The 21,816-nt window shown below is 45.0% G+C and overlaps 1 protein-coding gene across 2 annotated transcripts in view; it reads right to left on the bottom strand.

Moving 5' to 3' along the window:
* Positions 1-1,580: 1,580 nt before the first annotated feature.
* The window catches only part of LOC132024781 (transducin-like enhancer protein 1), an 86,960-nt gene continuing 66,724 nt past the window's right edge, over positions 1,581-21,816 (bottom strand). For both annotated transcript variants that reach the window (XM_059411795.1, XM_059411797.1), the window contains exons 15-20: positions 10,528-10,777; positions 8,351-8,598; positions 5,079-5,226; positions 3,273-3,423; positions 2,304-2,380; positions 1,581-2,157 (exon numbers count right to left, since the gene is read on the bottom strand). In XM_059411795.1, coding sequence (XP_059267778.1) covers positions 2,050-2,157; positions 2,304-2,380; positions 3,273-3,423; positions 5,079-5,226; positions 8,351-8,598; positions 10,528-10,777 — 982 coding nt within the window. In that variant the 3' untranslated portion in view covers positions 1,581-2,049. The remainder of the gene's footprint in view (positions 2,158-2,303; positions 2,381-3,272; positions 3,424-5,078; positions 5,227-8,350; positions 8,599-10,527; positions 10,778-21,816) is intronic.

Below are 21,816 nucleotides of genomic sequence, written 5' to 3'. Positions count from 1 at the left end.
AGAAGGTTGGGAAACAAGAAAGCACATAAGGAAAAAAAATGCACCAATAGAAAACGGGACTACTTCTTTAACCCAGAGCCCTTTCAAATGTGCCCCCCTCTTCTTGATGGACATACAGCTTCACAGCAAGCAAGAAACCCTACTTCCCAGTCTCCCACGTGACCAAGTCCTAGTCAGTAGAAATAATGACCAGATTCTTAAGTCACCTGCTGATAAGGACATCCATTTCCTTGGATTTTCCCCACTGCTGGCTGGAAGTGGGGGCAAGGAAAGCCAAAGATGGAAACACAGAGTTACACCGCTGGCCTGGCTCTCTGGGGAGATACAGACGCCTGTGGTCTCTAAGCACTTTACTGGTAGGTCTCTGTTCTAGCAATGTAACTTCTCTCCTCCTTGTACAGAAATTAAGGAAGGCAGGCAGGAAAAGAGAGACAACAGAAAAGATAAATACTATATTAATAAGCCATCAGAATCTGTTGTAGAGAAATGTACTTCATTATACAAGGAAGGAATGAGAGAGAAATCAGCCTTAGTAATAAGGGCTTTGCCATTCACTTAATGAGAAGAGAAAATACTTAACAACTCTCTGCATAAACAAATATTATTTTGGCAAAAAGCAAACAAAATAATGTTAAATGTATAAAAACGAGGAGGTCTGGATAACAAATGAAAAATATTAAGACAAACTGCCAACAACTTGCTGGATCCTAAGAAAACAAGAACATTAAAAATTCCTTAGGTGCTATTTTTAAATAGCCAGGAAGCCTGGTTTAAAAATATTAACCATTCTTTTCTAAAATATAGCAGTTAATAATAGGTATAAGAAGAAATGAGCCATATAGCCTTGAAACATGCATGGTCAACTTATTAAAAGCCCAGGGTTATGGGTTTCATCTAATCAAATTAATACAAGCTTGTCCGCCAAGAGGAAGACTGGACTAATGAGAGATGGCAATGGCAAGAAGCTCCGGGGAACACCTTAATGAGAAGAATGGGGCTCAGTGCTGGGCGTGACTGGCTCAGGTCAACTCTTATAATAGATTAAGTATTAATGAGACAAAACCAGTTGGCATCTCACCTTTTTTTTTTTTACAGGTTAATGAATTCCACAGCTTTGTGAACATCATCTATCTTAACACTGAACACAAGTCACCCACATGTCTTGAGAAGTGATGCTTGCCAAGGGAGACAATAAAGATTTGAAGATGCTGGACTCTCCTGGAGAAGAGAATATTCTGTCTCCCAGTGAAACACCAAGAAAAAGCAGAGCTTTAATTTGTGACCTCCAATCACAGGAGATCTTTAAAAAAACACGAATCTTGATGAAGTTATTTTAGCTTCCCAAATGAAAGTGTCATTAGTAAACCTTCAAGTACTGACTATTCCTAGTCTTGAGTTCCCACTAACTTAGAGGTGTTGATTAGGTTCCAATGCAGTGCGAGTCCACAACCAAATCTATTTGCAAATTCAGAAGGGCCTGCTTCAAATTCCTCTGCAAATGTGTGGACTCTGCTTACAAAACCCACATGAGTGATCCCAAAGCTTTGATAAAAACAACAGAGAAGGAAAAGGAAAACCACTTATTGGTACTAAAGCCTTTACTGTAATAAACCAAATATATTTACAATTTATACAAATGTTTAACCTTCAACAAAAATACAAAAAAACATTTCACAAGATGCGAAACCAGGAAACAAGTTCATTGGAGACAGCACTGCTCTACGAAGCACAGAATGTGAGGGGAACCGCAAGGAACAGGAAGGTAATCTCGGCAGATCACACAGACAGACAGGAACAGGCTCTGCCTACACCCCTTGGCCCCTCTGTCCACTCTGCCTCAGTGCTCCGTTTGGTCTAGGTAGATAGGTGACCTTCAGCTGATAGACTCGTCGCCTCCTCTCTGTAGACTCAAAGTAGTTTCATGTCAAGGTTTGGAAACAGGTTTTCGTGGCTTTCTTTTTCCTTTTAAAGTTACAACTTTTCTATTTCTACAAATTCTCAAAACATTTTGGCCCGATTCAACTATAAATGTTATACCACATCATGTTTTCAGTAGATGACTTCATAGACTGTAGCCTTCTTGTCCCCTGAGCCAGTGACTATGTACTTATCATCCACAGAGATGTCACAGCTAAGCACGGACGAGGACTCTTTGGACTGGAAGAGAAAACAATGGGCGCAGTTTTAATGGGAACAGAGATGCTCAGGGCCCCTGCTCCTCCCTGAGGTGGCTTCACTTCTGGAGTCCTGGAGAATGCCCCAATCAAACGGTCATTCTGGGCAAGGAGCGCTGATCTACTTACCTGGAATATACTAGCTCCGTAGGGGGTCCGCCATGCATTGAGAAGGTTGTCTTTGCCAGTACTCACAAACCATTTACCTAGAGTTCGCAAAGGAACATGGAGGTAAACAAGATTAAAATCCCTCCTTAGCAACCTGGACTTCATCAAACTCAGAGCATTTCTAATCACGAACTATTATGTCTAAGCACTTGGCTAGGATGGGAGTAGAGAGAGCAGGTTTTAAATCCAGGCTCCACTGTGAACCATCTGTGGTCTTGGGTTTTGTCTAAGCAGTGGCAGGGACCATGTCAGCCCCACAAGCCACCGGATACACTTCAGACAGGATCACATCCAGCACGCAGTGGGTCCTCAAATAGTGAATCGATAAAGCTGCTGACCTTGTAGTCCGTTTCCTCACAATGAAATGGGACTAGGAAGGATTAAACAACAAACTTAAGAAAAATGCCAGACATGATATATGGCACACAGAATGTGCTCAGTGACTAACAGCTACTCATCCCTCCATCCATCTCGAGGATAAATATTTGACTCCACATGAACTTCTCTCTTCATCTTCACTGCAGAGTAACATTGTGGGGCAAGCGGAATATGCCCTTCTCTGATCCTAGTTCCCTATCCTGCTCAGTCCATAACGACTTCCAACATGGCTGCCCCAGGCTTCTAAAAACCTTGCCCCCCTACAGAGTGGTAACTAATTGCCCTCCACCTCTGCGCTTAAGAAAAAAAATAAATCTGTGTCAAAATCTTGTATTAGGCAACTGTATCCCCTGCTGACTTTTCTCACATTAGGAAAACAGGCTGAAACGGACATCACGATGCTCTGAGGGACATATTAAGACAGCAGAATTATTGCATCCAGCTGCTCAGAGAACATTTTTTCCAGACGTGATCTCTACTGTATTTTTTTTTTTAGAAGTATTTTCCATTGCGGCCATTGGCGTCCTCCAGTTTCCTTTCAGCTCAACTCACCACAATAAGCAAATTTTAGGGACAGCACACAGCTCTCATGGAGATGCAGCTGGTACTTGTCAGGCTTATTCACGTGAAGAACTTCCACATTGCTACTCTCCATGCCCACGGCCAGCCACTCCCCAGTTGGGCAGTATCCAAGGGAGAAGATCTGTAGGAAGCAGAACAGGCTTGCTGGTGATTTTGCCCAATAAACCGAGAAGTGAAATGGCAACAAGAAACGGGTAAAACAGCAAGAAGAGGGGGATGTAATCCGCAAACTCTGGATTGCAGTAAAGTCCACAGGATAAGAGACCCAACACAGACCAGCCAAGTGTTAAACACCTTTATGAAAACAAACAGAAAGCTTGGAATACATACATCACATGTGATGAAATTATTCTTTTAATACTTTTTGAAGTTTACTTATTTAAGTCATCTCTACCCCCAATGTGGGCTCAAACTCATGACTCTGAGATCAAGACCCACATGCTCTACCAACTGAGCCAGCCAGGTGCCCCAAGAAATTATTCTTAATAATATGACATTTGTGGGGCACCTGGGTGGCTCAGTGGCTTAAAGCCTCTGCCTTCAGCTCAGGTCATGATCCCGGGGTCCTGGGATCGAGCCCACATCGGGCTCTCTGCTTGCCAGGGAGCCTGCTTCCTCCTCTCTCTCTCTGCCTGCCTCTCTGCCTACTTGTGATCTCTGTCAAATAAATAAATAAAAATTAAAATAATAATAATAATAATATGGCATTTGTGTGTATATGTATGTTTTAATGTGATCCTTGTCTTCTGCAGATACTAACTGAAATGCTTGTGATGAGATGACGTATGTCTGGGGTTTACTTTAAAACAATCCAGTGTTTGGGGGCAGGAATGATACGGGAGACAGGTCATGGGTTCACAACTGTAAAGCTGGGTGATGGGCAAGTGGGCTTTATTGGACACTTCTCTGTACTTCGATATATGCAATGACAGTCTCTGTACTCGTGTACACTTGAAATGTTCCATAAATTTTTTTTTTTTTTTTTTTTTTAAGGCAGACTGTAAACAGTACCCTAACTCATACTGGGAAAAGGGCTGGAATGAGTAAGACTCTAAGAAACTCCACAAAAGATTAACAGGGACATGAAATTTAGTAATATGTGTAGCTGTACACAAGTAATGATCAAAAGAACAATTCCACCCACAGAAAACACTTAAAATGGAACTGTCTTTCCCCAAACAAGTCTAGATTCAGACGCTCACCATCTAACTCATCCCCACAACCCATGAAGTTGCCATTTCATATCATTTCAAACCTCCATCAATCTAGTCAGCCACGAGTCCCTTTTCCCAGGGATGCATAATAAAATGGGCATCCACAGAGATACGACTGCATTTTTTTAAGCTCCCAGATGCAAGGGAAATGAATTAACTTTCAGAGCTGTTGTGATTTTTCTCGACTCCTTGTGATAACCCTGCCTATTTTTCAAGCTGTCTTTTTATATGTGAATCAAATAATCCTCTCTCACCCCCACATTGGACGGTGGGAATATGTTCCAACAGGTCAAACCACAGGTTCTTCACTGGACGAGTTCCTTTGGTGAACTCGTCCATAAATAAAAGTAACAGGTCTTAACCGATAGGGTTTTAGAAACCACTCTAAACATTTCAGGGATGTTGCCTGTCTGTCCGTGGGGGTTGTTTTTGTTTGTTTTAAATCGGCATCTCAAAGTCACGACTGGTGCCTTTTTCTTACTATGGTGGGGTATAAAGGGAGGGAGAAGCAGACCAGCTCAGAGATTCCCAGGGTGGGGGTAGGGTGGGGAGAGCTCGTCACCTGTGAGGTGAAGTCGTGCTGCTGCAGCTGCCGCCCCTCGCGTAGGTCCCAGGACCTGACCGTGTTGTCCAGGCCGCCCGTCCAGAGCTTGGTGCCGTCGTTAGAAATGTCAATACAGCTGGCCCCGTCTGTGTGGCCCTGGAATTGCCTGATAAAACAAACCAGACTGAATAATGATTTCCTGCCAGAGCTCAAGGTAAACACTATTGTGTTGTTAGTTTTGGACTCAGTGTGTGTGTGTCATCTCTTCAGTGTCTGCTGATGTGCAAGATCACACTAACCTTCCCCTGAGGAGGAAACAGCACCTGCAGATTTTCCTTTTCTTTTTTCGTGGTCCAATTGCTAAAGATGTGGAATGCCATTGTAGGTCATCACATGGGAGAACTTAAATACGCTCTTATAGCTCTTCTTACAAATCGTCTGGAAGGGAAAATTCCTCCCAGGTCTGGAAAAGTGTTTGAGTGTTAAAGGAAAAAAAAAACAAAAAACAAAAAAAAAGACAAACACACAGAATCCCGAGTATATTGTGTAAAGAAAGATGTAGGCCTACATCACAACATTAGGAGCTCGGGGTCCAGAAGCACTTACTTTTCCATGAGTGAATCCATAGGGTGATGACCTACACGGCAACAAAGCATGAGCTCACATATTTACTCAACCTTGCTTTCTGGATTAGAAACAGTCCTGTATTAGGAAATCTGGACTCCCAGAGACAAAGGGTCATGTTGGCCTCCTGACTCAAGGGCCAGCATGAGACAAAGCTAATTGCTGAGGCTGACCCATGGGCACCTCAGCAGGGACCCTGCCTTGAAGTGGAGCACAAGGTTGTTCTCTTCCAGGGAACTCTGGTGCTTTAGTCAAGCAACACTACCAAAACCAATTAACCAACAGAGGTTTGCAGAGCACAGATGCTCTGCCAGGCCAAAGGCGAGTGGTTTGCTGAGGGAGAGGCTAAGGTGAACCACTGCAAGGTTGGTGATCTGTGGATCCAGACCCAGTTTTGATTGCCAAGAGGGAGCCAGCAGGGACATGACCAGAACAGGCCCAATCACTACAGTGAACCAGAGGGGATGCATGAGAATGGCTCGGGAATTTCAACGCCCGAAGTTTCTAGGTCTGTTCTTCCTCTAAGTTCCCCTCACTTTATTGTTCCCACAGAACTCCAAACTTTTAAACTGAGCTTAGAATTTGAAGAGCGTGGAAGACAAGACAAAAGCAGCACTTGCCATGAATTCTGAGACAAGATGACAACTATTGCTTCAAAAACTATTCCTCTAAAAATTATTCTGAATGTCCGTCTTTGTCCTCTCCCCCTTACGCACCTGACTGTTCCCACCCCATCCCATGCACACATACCCCAACCAGCCCCACTTTCCTCCAAGACTCCTCACAAGTCACACAGGACTACTGAAGTCCCAGACCCATCTTTTGAAAGTTCTACTACTCCTTCCTCAAACTTTTACTCCTTGACTAAAAATGGTTTTCTCTACAGACTTGAGCCGCCTGGTGGGTGCTCCTCCAACCTCCGTCCACAAATCTTGGTGCTACTCTCAGGTTCCTAGAAGGGAGGTGCTGACCGTTCTGGGTCTCGGTCGATACCGAGATATTCAGCAGACTCTATGACACCCTCTCACACAGAGCAGCTGTTAGCCACACATGGCCAACCCAAAGTGAGCAAGAAATTCGTAAAGCACTACCCCATTATATCCAGCAGGTGTTTACTCCCGGGGGCTAAAAGAGAGCAGGAATTTAGAGCACAGACATGAGAACAGCATGGCTGCGCGGCATCTTGTCTCCCCGGCACCTGACTGTGTGAGCCAGGCAGGCAGACTTAACCTTTCTCTGTCTCAGGTTCCTTACCTATAAAATTGGGATAACAGCAGTGCAGATGTTATAAGGATTAAAAGGATTAATATTTGAAAATCCCTTAGAATAAAAATTTTGAAAGTGCTATTTATTGAGTAATTTTTTTGTTTTTTAAAGAAGAAAGAAAAGAAAAAACAAACAAACAGCAAACACTGGCTAGGCTAAAAGTTTGAAGGGACTGTCTGCTCTATCTACTTGTGTCCATTCTGCTCATTCTGAGCTGCCCAGAGCATGACTAGAGAAAACAACAGCAACAGCATCAGCCACACGCAGGGACAGAGCCTGACTTGGTGACACTGACTGGATTCCTATGGAGAAGGTTTGGAGGGAGACTAAGCTGCTATGACTTCGAAAATCCATCCCTTCGCTCCGGCACAGGAACCCAAAGCATCAAAGGAGCCCTGCTAAATCATCCACCAGCCTACCACCACACCATAAACAAAGAGCATTACTGAGCAAAGAAAATAGGGAACGAAAAGGTTGAACACGAGCCAGGTTTACCTGGGATGTTTAACTAGTGCTTCCCTTTGTAAAGACTGTTCTATAGCATCTCGGTGTGGACTCTGACTTCAACAGAGGGAAGGAGCTGGTCAGAACCAAGGAGAGACACATAGGTGGCAGGACTGTGGCTGTCACCACAGTTAAGAGGACAGACTACAGGAAGGCAGGCTCATTCCTGGTTGGAACGACACCTGGACAGCACTGTTTTAGTAAGTGAGAAACATGCATACTTTAAAACAATTTTGTGGGTGAAGTTCACAGCATCTCCCTCTTAAAATAAAAAAATCACTTATTTGACAGAAAGCATGCACTCACAAGCAGGGGGAGCAGCAGGCAGAGGGAGAGGAGGCAGCAGGGTTCCCACTGAGCAGGGAGCCAGACTCTCGGCCTGATCACAGGACCCTGAGATCATGACCTAAGCTGAAGGCATCTTGAGCCATCCAGGCACTTCTGGAATCTCCTCTTCTAATGTCCCTTTGTGGATTTTCTGTTATCCTTTATCACTCTGTTCCTGTTACCCCAACAAGGTTCTAGCCAAAGCCAAAAGCACCTAGTATCCAGGACCCTCTGTACCACCATGTAATCCATGGTATGTTTGCTGCCCCTTGGCAAAAGTCAGGAATATTTTTTGAATAAGTCCAGCATCTGTAAGTGGCTAGAGAATGGGGATGTTAGAGAGGTAATAGAAAGTGTGGAGGATACCGAGCATGGCAGCAAGGCTGTAAGCCCCCCAGAGGGCAGCATCAGTTTTGTCTTCACACTCCCAATACCTAGCGCTCTAAGACCAGCACACAGGAGGCTCTTCCCATGCGCTGAGGGCCTGTGTGAAGCCTGAGAAGCAGGAGGCCTTCAGGCCCAGGTACCCAAGGAGGGAACCCCCACCATAGAAAACCAGAGATGCTCACCTCACCAGCGTCTGGTTGTGCAGGTCCCAGACGGCGATGTTACCGTCACTGCAGCACGAGAAGCAGACCTTGGAGTCGGGGCTGATGGCCAGGGCGTAGCACGCGGGGGCCGAGGACGTCAGCTCTGCCTTGATGCGTGGGGTCGGAGCCGCCAGGTCCCAGATGGACAGAGTGCTGGCCTCCCCTCCCACGATGAGGGTACAACCGTCAGGGAGCAATTTGCAGGAACGGATGTAGTTATCCCTGTTCTGTGAAATAAACATAGCTCCATTGCTATGATGCATGATCAAGCAATAACAATACCATGCTCTCTAGCTGCTATCTTGATTTTTGACTTGGAAAAGTGGTATTTCACAGACACCAGCAGGGCAAGAGTTCTGTAGCAAAGACTGAGAGCCAGTTGTAACTTTCCCCTTTGAAACAGTCAACAAAACAAACTCCAAGGCTCGCTCATGGGCAAACACTTAGATGGAACTTTTCCTGACATCCAGTTTCCTACTGAGTAGAAAGAATCGAAATGATCAGCAGATGCGAGGTGTGTGTGCACACACTTCTCTGTGAAGAAACCACTTTTCAAAGCTAGTTTATAAATCTCTGACCTCATCACCCTCCCTTATTCACTATTTGGAAAACGCAGACCTGCTGCCTACGTTCTGGTTTTCATTACTTTTGAATCTCTACCTAAGGCTTGTGCTGACTCTTCATTAGTCACGGGATCCTTCTTAGGACTTTAACAGAGCTGCTTCCTCAAGGGGTAACACGGCTGCTGCCATATTCAAGCCTCTCGGTGCAAAGAAATTGATAAAAGAGGGCATCTCTCTATCAAAACCAGCACATATTTAAAAAGGAAGGTGGGAGGGGCATGTGGGTTGCTCGGTCAGTTAAGTGTCTGACTCTTGATTTCGGCTCAGGTCACGATCTCAGGGTTGTGGGATCAAGCCCTGGCATCGGGCCCCGTTGCTGGGCATGGAGCCTGCTGAAGACTTGTTCCTTCTCCCTCGGTCCAGCCCCATAAAGACAAAGAAAGAGAAAGGTGGGACCTAAAATGACCCTCCCCTCCCTTAAAGAAATAATTGCTATCCTTCAACCCAAATAGAACTGAAGTTTTCCCTATGCTTTGGCCATGGCCTATTATTCAAAGATGAGAAAAAACTTTAAGCACGTAAATTTCAACAAAGGTGAGGAGGGTCACAAAATAGTCTTACTATTATAGAATGTCGGCCTATGTTGAAACATGTTGAAATTACATTAATGGAGATCTTTTAAAGTTATCTGATTAAAAAGCAAATCAATAACTACTAGAGAAAAAAAGCTGTTGTATTTCAAAGAACATTGCTGTTCTTCTTTTTGAAACCTCTGGCTCCAGAATCCTCGGCAGTGGCTGGGCAGGCAGTGGGTAAACCACACCCGCTGCCACAGCAGAGTGTGGGCAGGCTCCGTATCGGGGGTGAGGTGGCCCTGATTCTGTTTAAGGCCAGTGGTACATGGGCTGTAAAATCTGGGCTCACAGTTTATAGAGATCAGAACATGTCCCAACATGTTCTGTGATCCTGAAAAATGCAAAGCCGTATTCTCCTACCCTGGGAGCAGGCTGATGAAGTAGAGTGCTCCGGGAAAGCTTTCTCAGCATTCCCATTTTGCTGGCGGCCACCCCGTTTTCTGGCACCGTGATCTGTTAACCTTTCCTGAAGCTAAGGTAATAAAACCCAGCCAGCCCTCCCAGGTCTCCCTGAAAACACAGACCCTGTTCAGAATACTTTTTTTATGCCATGTTATCAAATGTTTACTATTCAATATTTATCCGAAGGCTGCAGGGAAATTAAAAGTTGAGTGGATTGCAGGGCTCAGAGTCCAGGCCTCGCTGTGCTTGCATGCATTAAATGGGAAACCCCCTTTTGAATACACACTCAAACAAGGACAGCTTCTGTAAACTACTGTAAAATATTTTTTAAAAGAAGTCCCCCAACTCTGGGATTTAACCACCCAAAGAGCAACAAATGAAGCCTTCAACATTTCAGGGAGAGGGGTGGGGGCGGGGGGGGCTACACAGCTAACGCAGGAAACAGAAAGGGTTTCCATTTCCTCATAATGGGAATAAAACCCAGGCCCAAACAGCCATTTCCTTATTGAGTCTCCAGGGAGACATTACCCTCGTGCGCCAGTTCCTGTTCGCTCACCAGACAGTCGAGCTGAGAGACGGGGCTCTTGTTGCCGGGGTGGCTGATGTCCCAGACCTTGACGCAGCCCTTGCCGCCCGTGTACACGTGTCTCGTGGGGTTGCTGATGGTCACCGCGCACACCACCTCCCCGTGGTTCAGGGTGTTGATCTGGCGCGCGTGCCGGGGGATTCCGGGTCCGATGAGGGCGTCGGGGGGGAAAGGGACAGGCTGCATCTGGCCGTCTGCGGTGACGTGGAAGGAGTATGCACTTTTGGAAAGGGGACGGTTGGAGAGAAAGACAGGAGAGGAGACAGAGAAAACATTTATCATAAAGCAGTTGGCCATTAGCTCAGCAGCATCTATGAGGAGGACAAAGAAGGGAACAATTTTCCTGAGGATTTTCTTGGAATCAATAGAAGCTGAAGTATTTACCAAAGGAGCAAATTTAAAATACGTGACAGAAGTCTAGAGAGTACCAAAGGACAGGTACATTGAACTTTATTTTTTAAATATTTAATTATTTTTCAATTGTGCCTAACCATTCCATAAGGCATTCCTTCCAATCACATATAAAATGCTAACTACGCTTCCAAATTAACATAAAATACCTCCCTCCATGTACCTTGTGAAATTGTAGGATTTCCTAGCATAATTTTAAATGATTATTTTTTATGCTTTAGAACAAAGCCCTTAAGAATTCCTTAAGAAGCCCTTAAGAACTCACATAGTAAACAGTGTATTTCAACACAGACAAACAAAAGCAGTTTTCTAAATGCACCAGTTTCAGGCTTGAATTTATTCTCTTTGGCATAATCAAGAGAAAATAATAAAAGATTCTCCGATATCAAATAGGTTGGTGATAGATTTCAACTTTTCTCCTTGACAATCTCCATATCTCCCTTGGCCACGAACCCACTTCATCTAAGGCAGCAAAGCTACTCTTTGCTTCTCTCCCCAGCTTTACCACATTCTCACCACTGAGACGTACAAGGCTCAACATACATGAGCTGCGGGGTGGCATTAAGCTCATAACTTCCCAGAAAGTGGCTCTGGGGGATGTAGAAGCTCTCTGTACTTTTGGCTCAATTTTGCTACGAACACAGAACTGCTCTAAAAAGTAAAGTTTATTAATTAAAAGAAAAAGAATTTTAAGGGGGTGCACTGGGGTTCCTGCCTACCTTCTCTTCTCACTTCTTCCTACTGCTGTTAACTGTGAGCAAGGTAATGAGAGCTCCACCAGCCCTTGGGGGCCACAGCTGACTCTGAAGTTGGGAATCAATTGCTGAAGGAAGTAGAACCCAAAGATAGGATGCAGAGGCCCTGGTGACACTATGGGGCTGTGATACCTGCCCTGGGCTGCCGACAGCCGGTATCTTTTACGGGAGAGAGAAATAAACTTTTAATGTTACTTTAAGATCTTGTTTTCCTCCCCTGTTCAATACGAACAAACCTAATCCTAGAACATTCTTGTTTCTTTTTTTTTTTTTTTTTTAAGATTTTATTTATTTATTTATTTGACAGAGAGAGATTACAAGTAGACAGAGAGGCAGGCAGAGAGAGAGAGAGAGAGAGGCAAGCAGGCTCCCTGCTGAGCAGAGAGCCCAATGCGGGACTCGATCCCAGGACCCTGAGATCATGACCTGAGCCGAAGGCAGCAGCTTAACCCACTGAGCCACCCAGGCGCCCAACATTCTTGTTTCTACCCCGAAATCTTAAAGCATATTTTCTGCCTTAAAATCTAATGATTTAAACTCCAAGCACTAATGTATCACACACATTATAAAACATGCACAAAGAAAAGATACTTTAGAGGGTGAAAGATATAGAAGTGCTAATATCTACCCCCAACATCCAAACAGATGGATTTATGGATTTTGAAGAGCACTGCTTTCATTTTATTCTTCTCTGAAGCATCAGTAGGCATTTTAGTAGTTCAACATGAAGCCTTTTCTATAGGTCTGCTTACATAACAAATGAACTATGTAGAGTTTCCTCCTTCCTGTGACCTCTGGGATAAGTCTGGGCCCTTTCTGGAACTTGTCATTGGCACCTTGCAGTCCCTTTACAGATCTGAAGACTATGGGTATTAACACAGAACTCATTCATTTTAATGCTAACTCAAATTTTGTAAAATAACTTAGCATGCACAAAACAGAAAACTGACACAGGATATCAGGTTTCCAACCTGCTTGCACATAAAACCTATGTACTTCCCTAAGCTTGAGAAGAAAATATATGCTATTATTTTTGCTCTATGAAAGGAAAATATCAAATACATAAAGGCTTGAGAGAGAACTTCCCCTTCCCCAAACCAAGACACGATCTTAAATATTTTATGTTATTTCCTGACAAACTGGTTCCAGCAACTAATATTATGTGGTTAGCTGGACCAATTCCTTAACATTACTCTTAATTGGATAATTGAGCACATAATGGGAACCCTATAGAATGTCCTAGAAAAGAAATATGCATATAGAACAACTATAGGTCAAAGCCTTTACAAGAAAACAAGCCACTGAGTCCCCTGTTTTTTATGCAACAGTACCCTTTGGAGTCCTTAGTAACATCTCAAGCCCACATGATTTTAATACATGTGCACTGGAGTTAACAGAACCTATGCCATTTATTATGGGATATTCAGAGCTGGAATCAAATAGCACTGGATGGCCCTTGAAGACAGGACCACCATAAGAACTGGAGTTTAACTCTATTCATGTTCTAGAAGAATTCTTCAAGGTCCAGTAGCAATTATGTGACCCCCTAAGCTGGGTCTGAAAATGACAAAGAACTTAAAGAACTAGGTAAAGCTGGAGAAATGACCAGAGCGTTTTCATGAAACAATCAAATGGAATGTATTTGGTTAAAACAGTGCCTGATGTGGGGAGAGAACTTGCCTATTAAAGCTCTCTGTGTGAGAATAATGGCACATGTGAAGGTCCGTTCCTCCATCGGCCTTATATAAATCAAGGTGGGCGCCTCCAGATAGGCAAACTCCCCATCAGGCACCCTTTTAGCAATTCTGGAGTTTTAGGGGAAGAAAATTTTACCTTGTATCACTTGGAACCCCTCTTTTTATGGAGTTCAGCGTTCCAGATTAAAACAGATGCACAAAGTGTAGACAGAGAGCTGTACACCCATTTTTGGAAGACACTCGTCTCTCTCCCAGGTGTCTCCTTTAAACACACAGGAGGTCTGTGATCATCATACCGAGGCAATTTAAAATTGATTCACAGTGCAGTGAACTGCTGCCAGAAGCTGGGAACATTTCTGGGTCCCCCGGGGAAATGCACATGGATGTTAATACATCAGTCACAGGGGGCCTCACAGGAAGCTGGTGCCGCCTGCGGTGCTGGAGAGCCTAATCAAATGAACAAACCAGAACGACACAAAGGGCTGATGGGTCTCAAAGAGGGATCAACTGGAAGGAAAAACCAAGGGAGCCGACGAGAGTCTGGAATTAGTTATATACCTACAGGAAGTACAAGCATATCATTGAGCAAAGGCCCCACTGATGGCATATCATAACGACGTTACAGACATCCCAGAAGGAAACAGGAGATCCTCTACTTATTGAAGAGCTAGGAAAAGTAAAATCAACCAGGAAGGGGAATTTATAAACACGGCACGAGGATTTATAAATATCTCCCAAGCCTAAATTCAGAAAGAGGCCGGCCACTGAAGAATGCATATGGAATGACTGGATTTATAGAATTTCAAACATGGGCAGAATTCATCTGTGATGTTAAGCCAGAGGGGGGTGGTTCCCATCAGCTACTGGAGAGGACCCAAGAGGGGCTTCTACAGTGAAACACTTAGCTATATACACGATTCACACACTTTTCCGTATGTCTATCTCAATTTTAAAAGCTGAAATTTGTTTGCTCAAGAAAAAGTTGAGAGGGCTCCTGACTGATGATTAAGTAGACGAGGTCCATGGCCTGGTCAGAGCCCAGACTCAGGTGTTAAATGGACGGGAGATGCCTGGCATGCTGGCCTCACTATGGCCATCCTTCCTGGCCTATCTGCAGCCTATTAGCATGTCCATTCCTGATCCACAAGACAGACATATAACCAAGTATGAGGGATGCAGGAGTTGCTCTAAGGGTGAAAAGAGCTGCAAAACCATTAAACACTGAACACCATGCTCCACACCTACAGGGCCTTCAGAGAATGGGAGCATCGGTATCAAACACACATGATTTAAAAAGAGTAATGTGAGGGTATGCTGAATCAAGGGCTCTCTTATCAACCAGTGGGCGAGTGTGGGGACCAGGAATGCAGAAAGGGAGGAAGGTGCCGGCGTCTGCATCAGGAAAGCCTGTGGCAATGACAAGGCAAAGGAAATCCATAGATCCTGACGGGCGAGAGTAGAGAGACAGCCCTTGGCAAAGAGGAGAAGAGGACACGTAGCTAGGACCGTGGCAAACTGTGAGGCAGAAGGGTGAGTTCCTCGCACCCTCATTGGGGCAACACTGCTGGGGCCACCCACCTGCACCCAAGAAAAGTCTTGGAGAACTCAGCCCCTGACCCAACCCAGCTTTCTGCACGAGTGCCCGCTGATCAGGACCAAATTCCGAAATCTGGTTGGAGAACTGAAAAGAATAAAGCCCCCTGGACAGCACAGATGTAAAAACTAAATGAAATCAAACTCTTTTGGAGCTGAGGACACTTTCTTTATTGGGCACACAGCAGAGGTGAAGAAATTCAAAGGAAGGAGTCCCCAGCAGCCCCCTCCACCCCAGGAAGCCTCTTGGGGACAGCGGCAAGCTAGAAAACAAGACTACGCTTTGGAGAAGCAGGTTGTTTTTCTTCCTAGCAGACTGGTGCTAATAAAACTATGCTGTGCTCTGTGGCCAACGGAAAACAGGTGTTTACAGAGTCGTCGGTTTGCTGGAAATAGACAGGAACAGCAGCAGTGGGATCCAGTAAATGGTGATGAAGAACCATGGCCCCGGAGATCATGGCTGCAGCCAAGACCCCGCCGCCTGTGGACTTGGCACTCTCGATGGGGAAGCTCGTGCTGTCTTAACAAGTATCAAAAATCCAATCATGTCAGAAACCCTCACGTGCTCTTCGGGGCTCGCCAAGCCCTTCACGATATGGCTAGGCCTCAGTTCATGTGACCGTCCTGCATCCGAAACTCCCTGCCACATGGGATGACTGGCCAGTCCCCTAAAATACCACACGCTGTCACGTCTCCCAAGTTGTGCACAAACTGTTCCCTCTGGCCTGGAATAGCACCGCCTCCCTCCTTAGTGCTTGTCACTTGTTCTCCTTCTCAGTCTGCCACAACCTCCCCAGGAGGGACAATTCTTTTCCAGGGCGCTGGCTCTTCCTGTAAGTCTCGGCTATGGCACGTATCACGCTGTGGATGGCTGCACGTGTTTACACTTCTCATTCGGTGTCTTGCCACAGCAGAGTTTTCAGAGAAAGGTGGGCTGACTTCGCCAGGTGGCTGGCACTCAGTACCTGAATCTCAACACCTCATCATCGTACCCTACTCACTTAGAAATAGAGGCACAGAAGGTCACTCTGGCAAGGAGAGTAAGCTGCAAGAAAGTAGAGGGTCCTCTAACCACCTGGGTTGTGCCAGCCAACTATCCCCAAGAAATTTCCAGTTGTCCTATCAAATGTCACAAAGAGACAGTACCAACATTCCCAAGGGGGGAAACTGGTCCCTAGAGAGCCTATTTGGACCAAAACAAAAGGCAGTGAAAGCAACCACAGTGATGGAGTGAAATCCATGGCCCTTCCCCAAGTCAGCAGAGCCCAATGGACATGGGACCCTTCCAGAAGCTTCCACAGGTCACAGGCAGAAAAGCGTGACCCTGTGCTGGCAGCTTAAAAGCATACCAAAGAGTTAAAAAAAAAAAAAAAAAAGTGAGGAGACCCAGATTAGAGGTTCAGCTAGTAACTAATAAGATGTGGGGGCATAGGTAACTTACTTGTGCCCCATCCCTATATTTACAACATGCCCTGAGAAAACTTGCCCACTAAACACGACTGCGGAGGTGTGGTGTAAATGAAGCTGCATAAGAAAGTACTTTGAGAAAAGCACGACACACAACATAGATTCAACCTCTGGTTCTCGTGTCAGGAGGTAGCTCTTAATCTCTTATTATTTGGAGAGAAGCAGCAGCAGCGCAGGGGAGGGTCACTGGCCCACTTGGCTAGTAAGTGGAAGGCCCATGATTCAAGTTCAGGGCATCAAGGGCAGGCCTGCCACAAAAGTAGAGCTCTTGATCTTCACCCTAGCTTCCCACTGGCACTACACTGGGCATTATCATCTTCTCGAGAGGGAAAACACGTGCCCATCAGGATGAAGACAGGTAGCCTACACAAGAGAAATCTTCTTGTGTCAATGTCATCAGGGCACTTCATTAGAGAGTCCTGGCCCCAGAGGCTTTGAGGCCTGGGGCATCAGGGCCATCCTAAGGTAGATGAGAAGAATGTAATTTATGATTGTGGAGGATACTCTTTGCTTCAAGAACTAGTATAATGAAGGTGGTGGCGGGGGACTGGGGTGTGAGGTTGCAAGGAAATCAGAGTCATATTATTCTAAGATTTCAGCAAAAGAAAATAGGTCCTTGGGAATACAATTCCTCTATTTATGGTAAAATCTCCTTCACTGCCGACATAACTTTACCTTTAACATTTCTTCAGGTCTGCATATCTAACTCATAACATCTATAAAACACAGGATTTTTCCAGTTTGGTATCCCGGCATTTTTCCAAACAGCAAATATACAGATTGGGGCACAAAATTCTGACCCTATTTGGAAGACAGCATATCTACGTGAATGTAGGGCTTTAGTAACAATTAGATTATAAGGCGAGAACTTAAAGCATTAAGACGGGAGTCTCTGTGTTTTTCTTATTCATGACTTTAACGTACACCTGACTATTCCCATTTTTTGAAAAGGCAAATGCAGAACCTTTTAAAATGGACTTTAAAAGAAAATTACTCCAGAAAATTCTCCAGAGAAAACAGGAGATGGTCTAGTTGATATTCTAGGAGGTTCTCTAGCAAAGTTAGTATTTATGATTCTGAATTCTAGGCCCTACTTCCTCTACCAACTAAATGTCTGAAAACCTGTGGGGCACCTGGGTGACTCAGTTGGTTGTGTCTGCCTCTGGGTCAGGTCATGATCTGGGGTCCTAGGATCGAGTCCCATGTCAGGCTCCCTCTGCCCCTACTCGTGCTCTCTCTCTCATAAATAAAACCTTTAAAAAAAATAAAGGCTTATGCTGGGCAGCAACAAGGCCCCCATGCAGGACAAAGATTAAAACCGGAGAGATTCCTGGATAAAAAGTAAAACAAAGGAAAGTTTAAAATACAGCCCTTTTAAAGCTCAATTTGAAAATTCTAGCAAAAGAACCAACCAGTACAGGCAAACAAACATTATGTGAGCAAGAAAGAAGCAAAGCACACTTACATCTGATAAACAGAAAGGGGTTTCTGAGAAGGGGAAGAAGGACAGAGAGATGTACAGGGAGGTCAACTCTCTAGTAGCTAAACATAACTCACAGCAAAATAAAGGGCCTTCCATTGCAATATAGTCTCAAGAAATCAGCTACACATTCCCAGAAGATCAAAGAGTAGAAAAACAGAAATTAAACCCAAACCCATATGTGATAATGAGACATAAAACAAGCATGTTACTTTGGGCGCTTAATAGACTAAAAACACCCAAATACCAACACCAGTGAAAAGAGGGCTGAATTAAGTTTCAAATCCACTAAATAAGCCAACTGTGGATTCTAGACATGGTCAACAGAGGAACCAGAAGCAAGATCAGGACTGGAAAATGGGATAGGGAGTGGGGGCAGGGGTTGACCACGGAAATGTCTTCTTGGCTAGAAGCCAGAATGGCCGCTCTTCACTGCTGCAAAACATGTTTTCCTAAGAGGCAATCTTACCCCATATGTACTTAAGATTTTCTTTTCTCTTTAGGATCCAACTCCAAAAAGGCACTTTAAAGATTTATTTAAACAGTAAACGAGTGGGTGTAAGATTTCTCAATTACATGTCTAGCATTAAAACACAGGGTGAAGGAACCTGGAACGAAGCTGGATCTTAAGCCAAACTATTATTAGTCTGAGTTATTACTGACCTCTAGGTGCTACTACTCGAGGCAGGAAGGGCACAGCCTCCAAGCATGGATGAAAAGGAAAGTGGTACTTCGGGGCCCAAACGCCGTCTTGGGGTGGGGAAGGGCGGAGTGAGGCACAGCAAAGAGATGTTGACCTAACTAAACTTCAGAATTTCTCTTACCAGGATCTCCACAAGGCTCAGGGGAACACATTTCCTAAAACTAAAAGTGAGTTCAAGAGAAGCTGAGCAAACAATACCAATTAAATCTCGCCTCGAGGGTTTGGAAAACACAGTTGGGGTGACCTCTTACAAATCAGCAGTGCTGAACTCTAAAATGCAAAAATGTGAATCTCCTTTGGAAAGGATGAGTCACAGTCTTGCACAATCCCGGACTCATCTCCCACCTCCTCAATGCACCAGATATTTGTTTACTGGGTATTTGTGCTCAAGGGGACAGAGGGCCTTCACATGCTTCAGTTCCCATAGGGAAGAGGCAGGTAGAAATCGGACATGTGCACATGATAGTAACTCAAGGCCAAGGCGTGCAAAGTGTCACAGGACGTTACAAGGTGTTCCAGGCACCAGCAAGGCCCCATCAGCAGACATGCTTGGGCAGAGGCACGCAGCTGCATGGTGAGGTGAGCGTGGGAAACTTAAACCACAGATGAGCACTTACATTAGAGGCCCTCTCGAGATCCTTCCAGCCTCACTGGAACTCTCCTGGCTCTACTGACCGGAAGGAACTCTTCCATGTGCACAGGAATCCCTCAAGCTCCCCTGTACTGGGACCATGTGGCAGGCTGTCCCCTCTACCTGCAATGGTCCACCGCTTCTGCCCTCTCTGCTCTTTGGGCTTGTTCCTTCTGCGCATGCTTAGCTTTCAGTGTCTCCTCCTCACCCCGAGGAAGCCCGTCCCATCCTAACCGTCGTCACTCCTTACAGATTTGCCTGCCACCCGCTGCTCTGCCTTCACAGCGCCTCAGAAACATACTCCAGCACTTGTAATGTTTCCACATCCGCAGGCCCCCAGAAGGCGGGGAAGATGAACATTCTCTTTCCTGGAGCCTGCTCAGCGTCTAGCACAAAGCCTGACACATAGTTCTTGCTCAAATGTCCATAGTAACTAGCTGTCGCCCTACCCAAATATTACTTTGATTGGTATTTGTCAGAGGCTGACATTTGCAAACCTTTACCACACCTCACTCACCCTTACCCTGGCCATGTCGGTTTGACACCATTTCTCTTAAGTGTCTCAGACCAAAGCAATTCAAAGTGTGGTCTGCAAACATTTGCTACCATCCACATGGAGATCAGCTCACTCAGGGACAGAAGTGTTGAAAACGGTTACACTTGATCTTAGCCAAAAGGCCGAGAAGCGATGTGTTGAAAACGGTTATACAGCAACTCGACAGAGCCAACTTATGACAGCTGACTCTTGTAATAAGAAACTGGGTCAGGACGCCTGGGTGGCTCAGCTGGGTAAGCATCTGCCTTCGGCTCCGGTCATGATCCCAGGGTCCTGGGATCAGGCCCCACATCGGGCTCCCTGCTCAGTGGGGAGCCTGCTTTCCCTTTGTCCGCCCCTGACCCAGCTCATGTTCTTTCTCCATCTTTCTCTGCATGCGCTCCCACTCTCTCTCAAATAAGTAAAATCTAAAAAACAAAATAAAACAACCTCCCCCGTAAAACAAACACAAAACCTCACACACACACACACACACCCCCAAACCTCGGACTTACACTGTATATCTTTCTTCTCCTATTCATCTGTATTGTCTGTTATAAGAGTACCGATCTTGGTCGCATTGGAGAAAAACTGGTCATCATAGATGCTTTGAGAAGCAATGCCTCAGGGAGTATTACTTTCCTCCACAATGAGGACAGGAAGCCCTCTCATACTAATTAATGGATTAAAACAAAGGAAGTAAGATGTATAGCCCAGATCCCAGAGATATCGGTGAACTCCATTTTCCCCTTCTCATACTAACTTGATCTTTCTCACATTACATGGCTCCCCTCAAACTTAAACTCTGATCCAGAGACTCACTCTCCTATGTGACTCTCACAACTTTGCTGCCGCGCCCACTGTCATTGTCCCTGAGCACATCATGTCCTAGCTTAACACAGCTGGGAATACAAAGAAATCCAAGGTGCTCACAAGCCAAGCCCCTGAGTATTTTGGCTCTAATAAGCATGACACCAGTCTTATCATTCAGAGAAGCCTTCAACTTTGTGTCTAATTGCATTATTCACACACACACACACAACCATAAGGAGCTAGGTCGGAGTTAATGGTCCTCTGCACCTTCAAGACCATAACAACAGCTCATAGCTCTCCCCACCCCAACCTATCTGCCTCACACCTCACATTCAGGATAGAGCCTTGGCAGTCAGACATACCCCTACACCTCCAACTCTTGAAACTGGGTTTCCCTAATGGTCAGCTGAACTTGGCATTATTTGCTTATTATATCCCTGAAGATTCATTAGTTACTATTAATTATTGCGTCTTATCACATTACTCATTTGCCCTTTATCCACTCGCCAGTCTGTAGGACAATACAACAGCTAGACTGCCAGAGACCACAGATAAGAAATACCCACTAAGTGCCCGGGGGCATCCAAGGCTGGATGCAGAAGGGCAGACCCAGGAAAATATGAGGTTACTCAATCAGAAGAGATCCACCAGGTAAGAAAGCATTTATAACACTGCCCCACCCCCAAGCCTGCTCTTCCCTGGGCTTAGATGTCACTGTAAATTCTTAATATCTCTACATGTTCTTAGCACAGAAAAAGTTTCATTTCTTCATGAATCAAATTACCATGAAATAGATATTATCATGCATGTAAAGTAGAGTCTACTTCCAAAAAGCAGGTTATGGAGTAAGGAATTCCACTTTTCCTCATGCTGCTGGTCTATTTGAAGAAAGACTCCAATCCAAGTCACACAAAGATGACCAGGTAGTTGAATGGACCACTCAAAATAATGTAACATGCAACACACAGTGGACGCATAAGTAAAAGCTGAAAGCAACCACACAAAGGCAGAGAGTATAAGAAAAATAAACTGAAGGCCTATGACACATACCCTTATTTGGAAAAATCAAAATTGTAAAGGCCCTATGGAAGAGCAGAGTATGTGCTGGGAAGTAAGCCAGACACCCCCTACCCCCATATTTTACTTTTGCTTTGTACGAAAACTAAGGACTTTA

Source organism: Mustela nigripes, chromosome 9 (assembly GCF_022355385.1).
Source record: "Mustela nigripes isolate SB6536 chromosome 9, MUSNIG.SB6536, whole genome shotgun sequence".
NCBI lineage: Eukaryota > Metazoa > Chordata > Mammalia > Carnivora > Mustelidae > Mustela > Mustela nigripes.
This window is presented reverse-complemented; position numbering and strand designations above follow the sequence as displayed.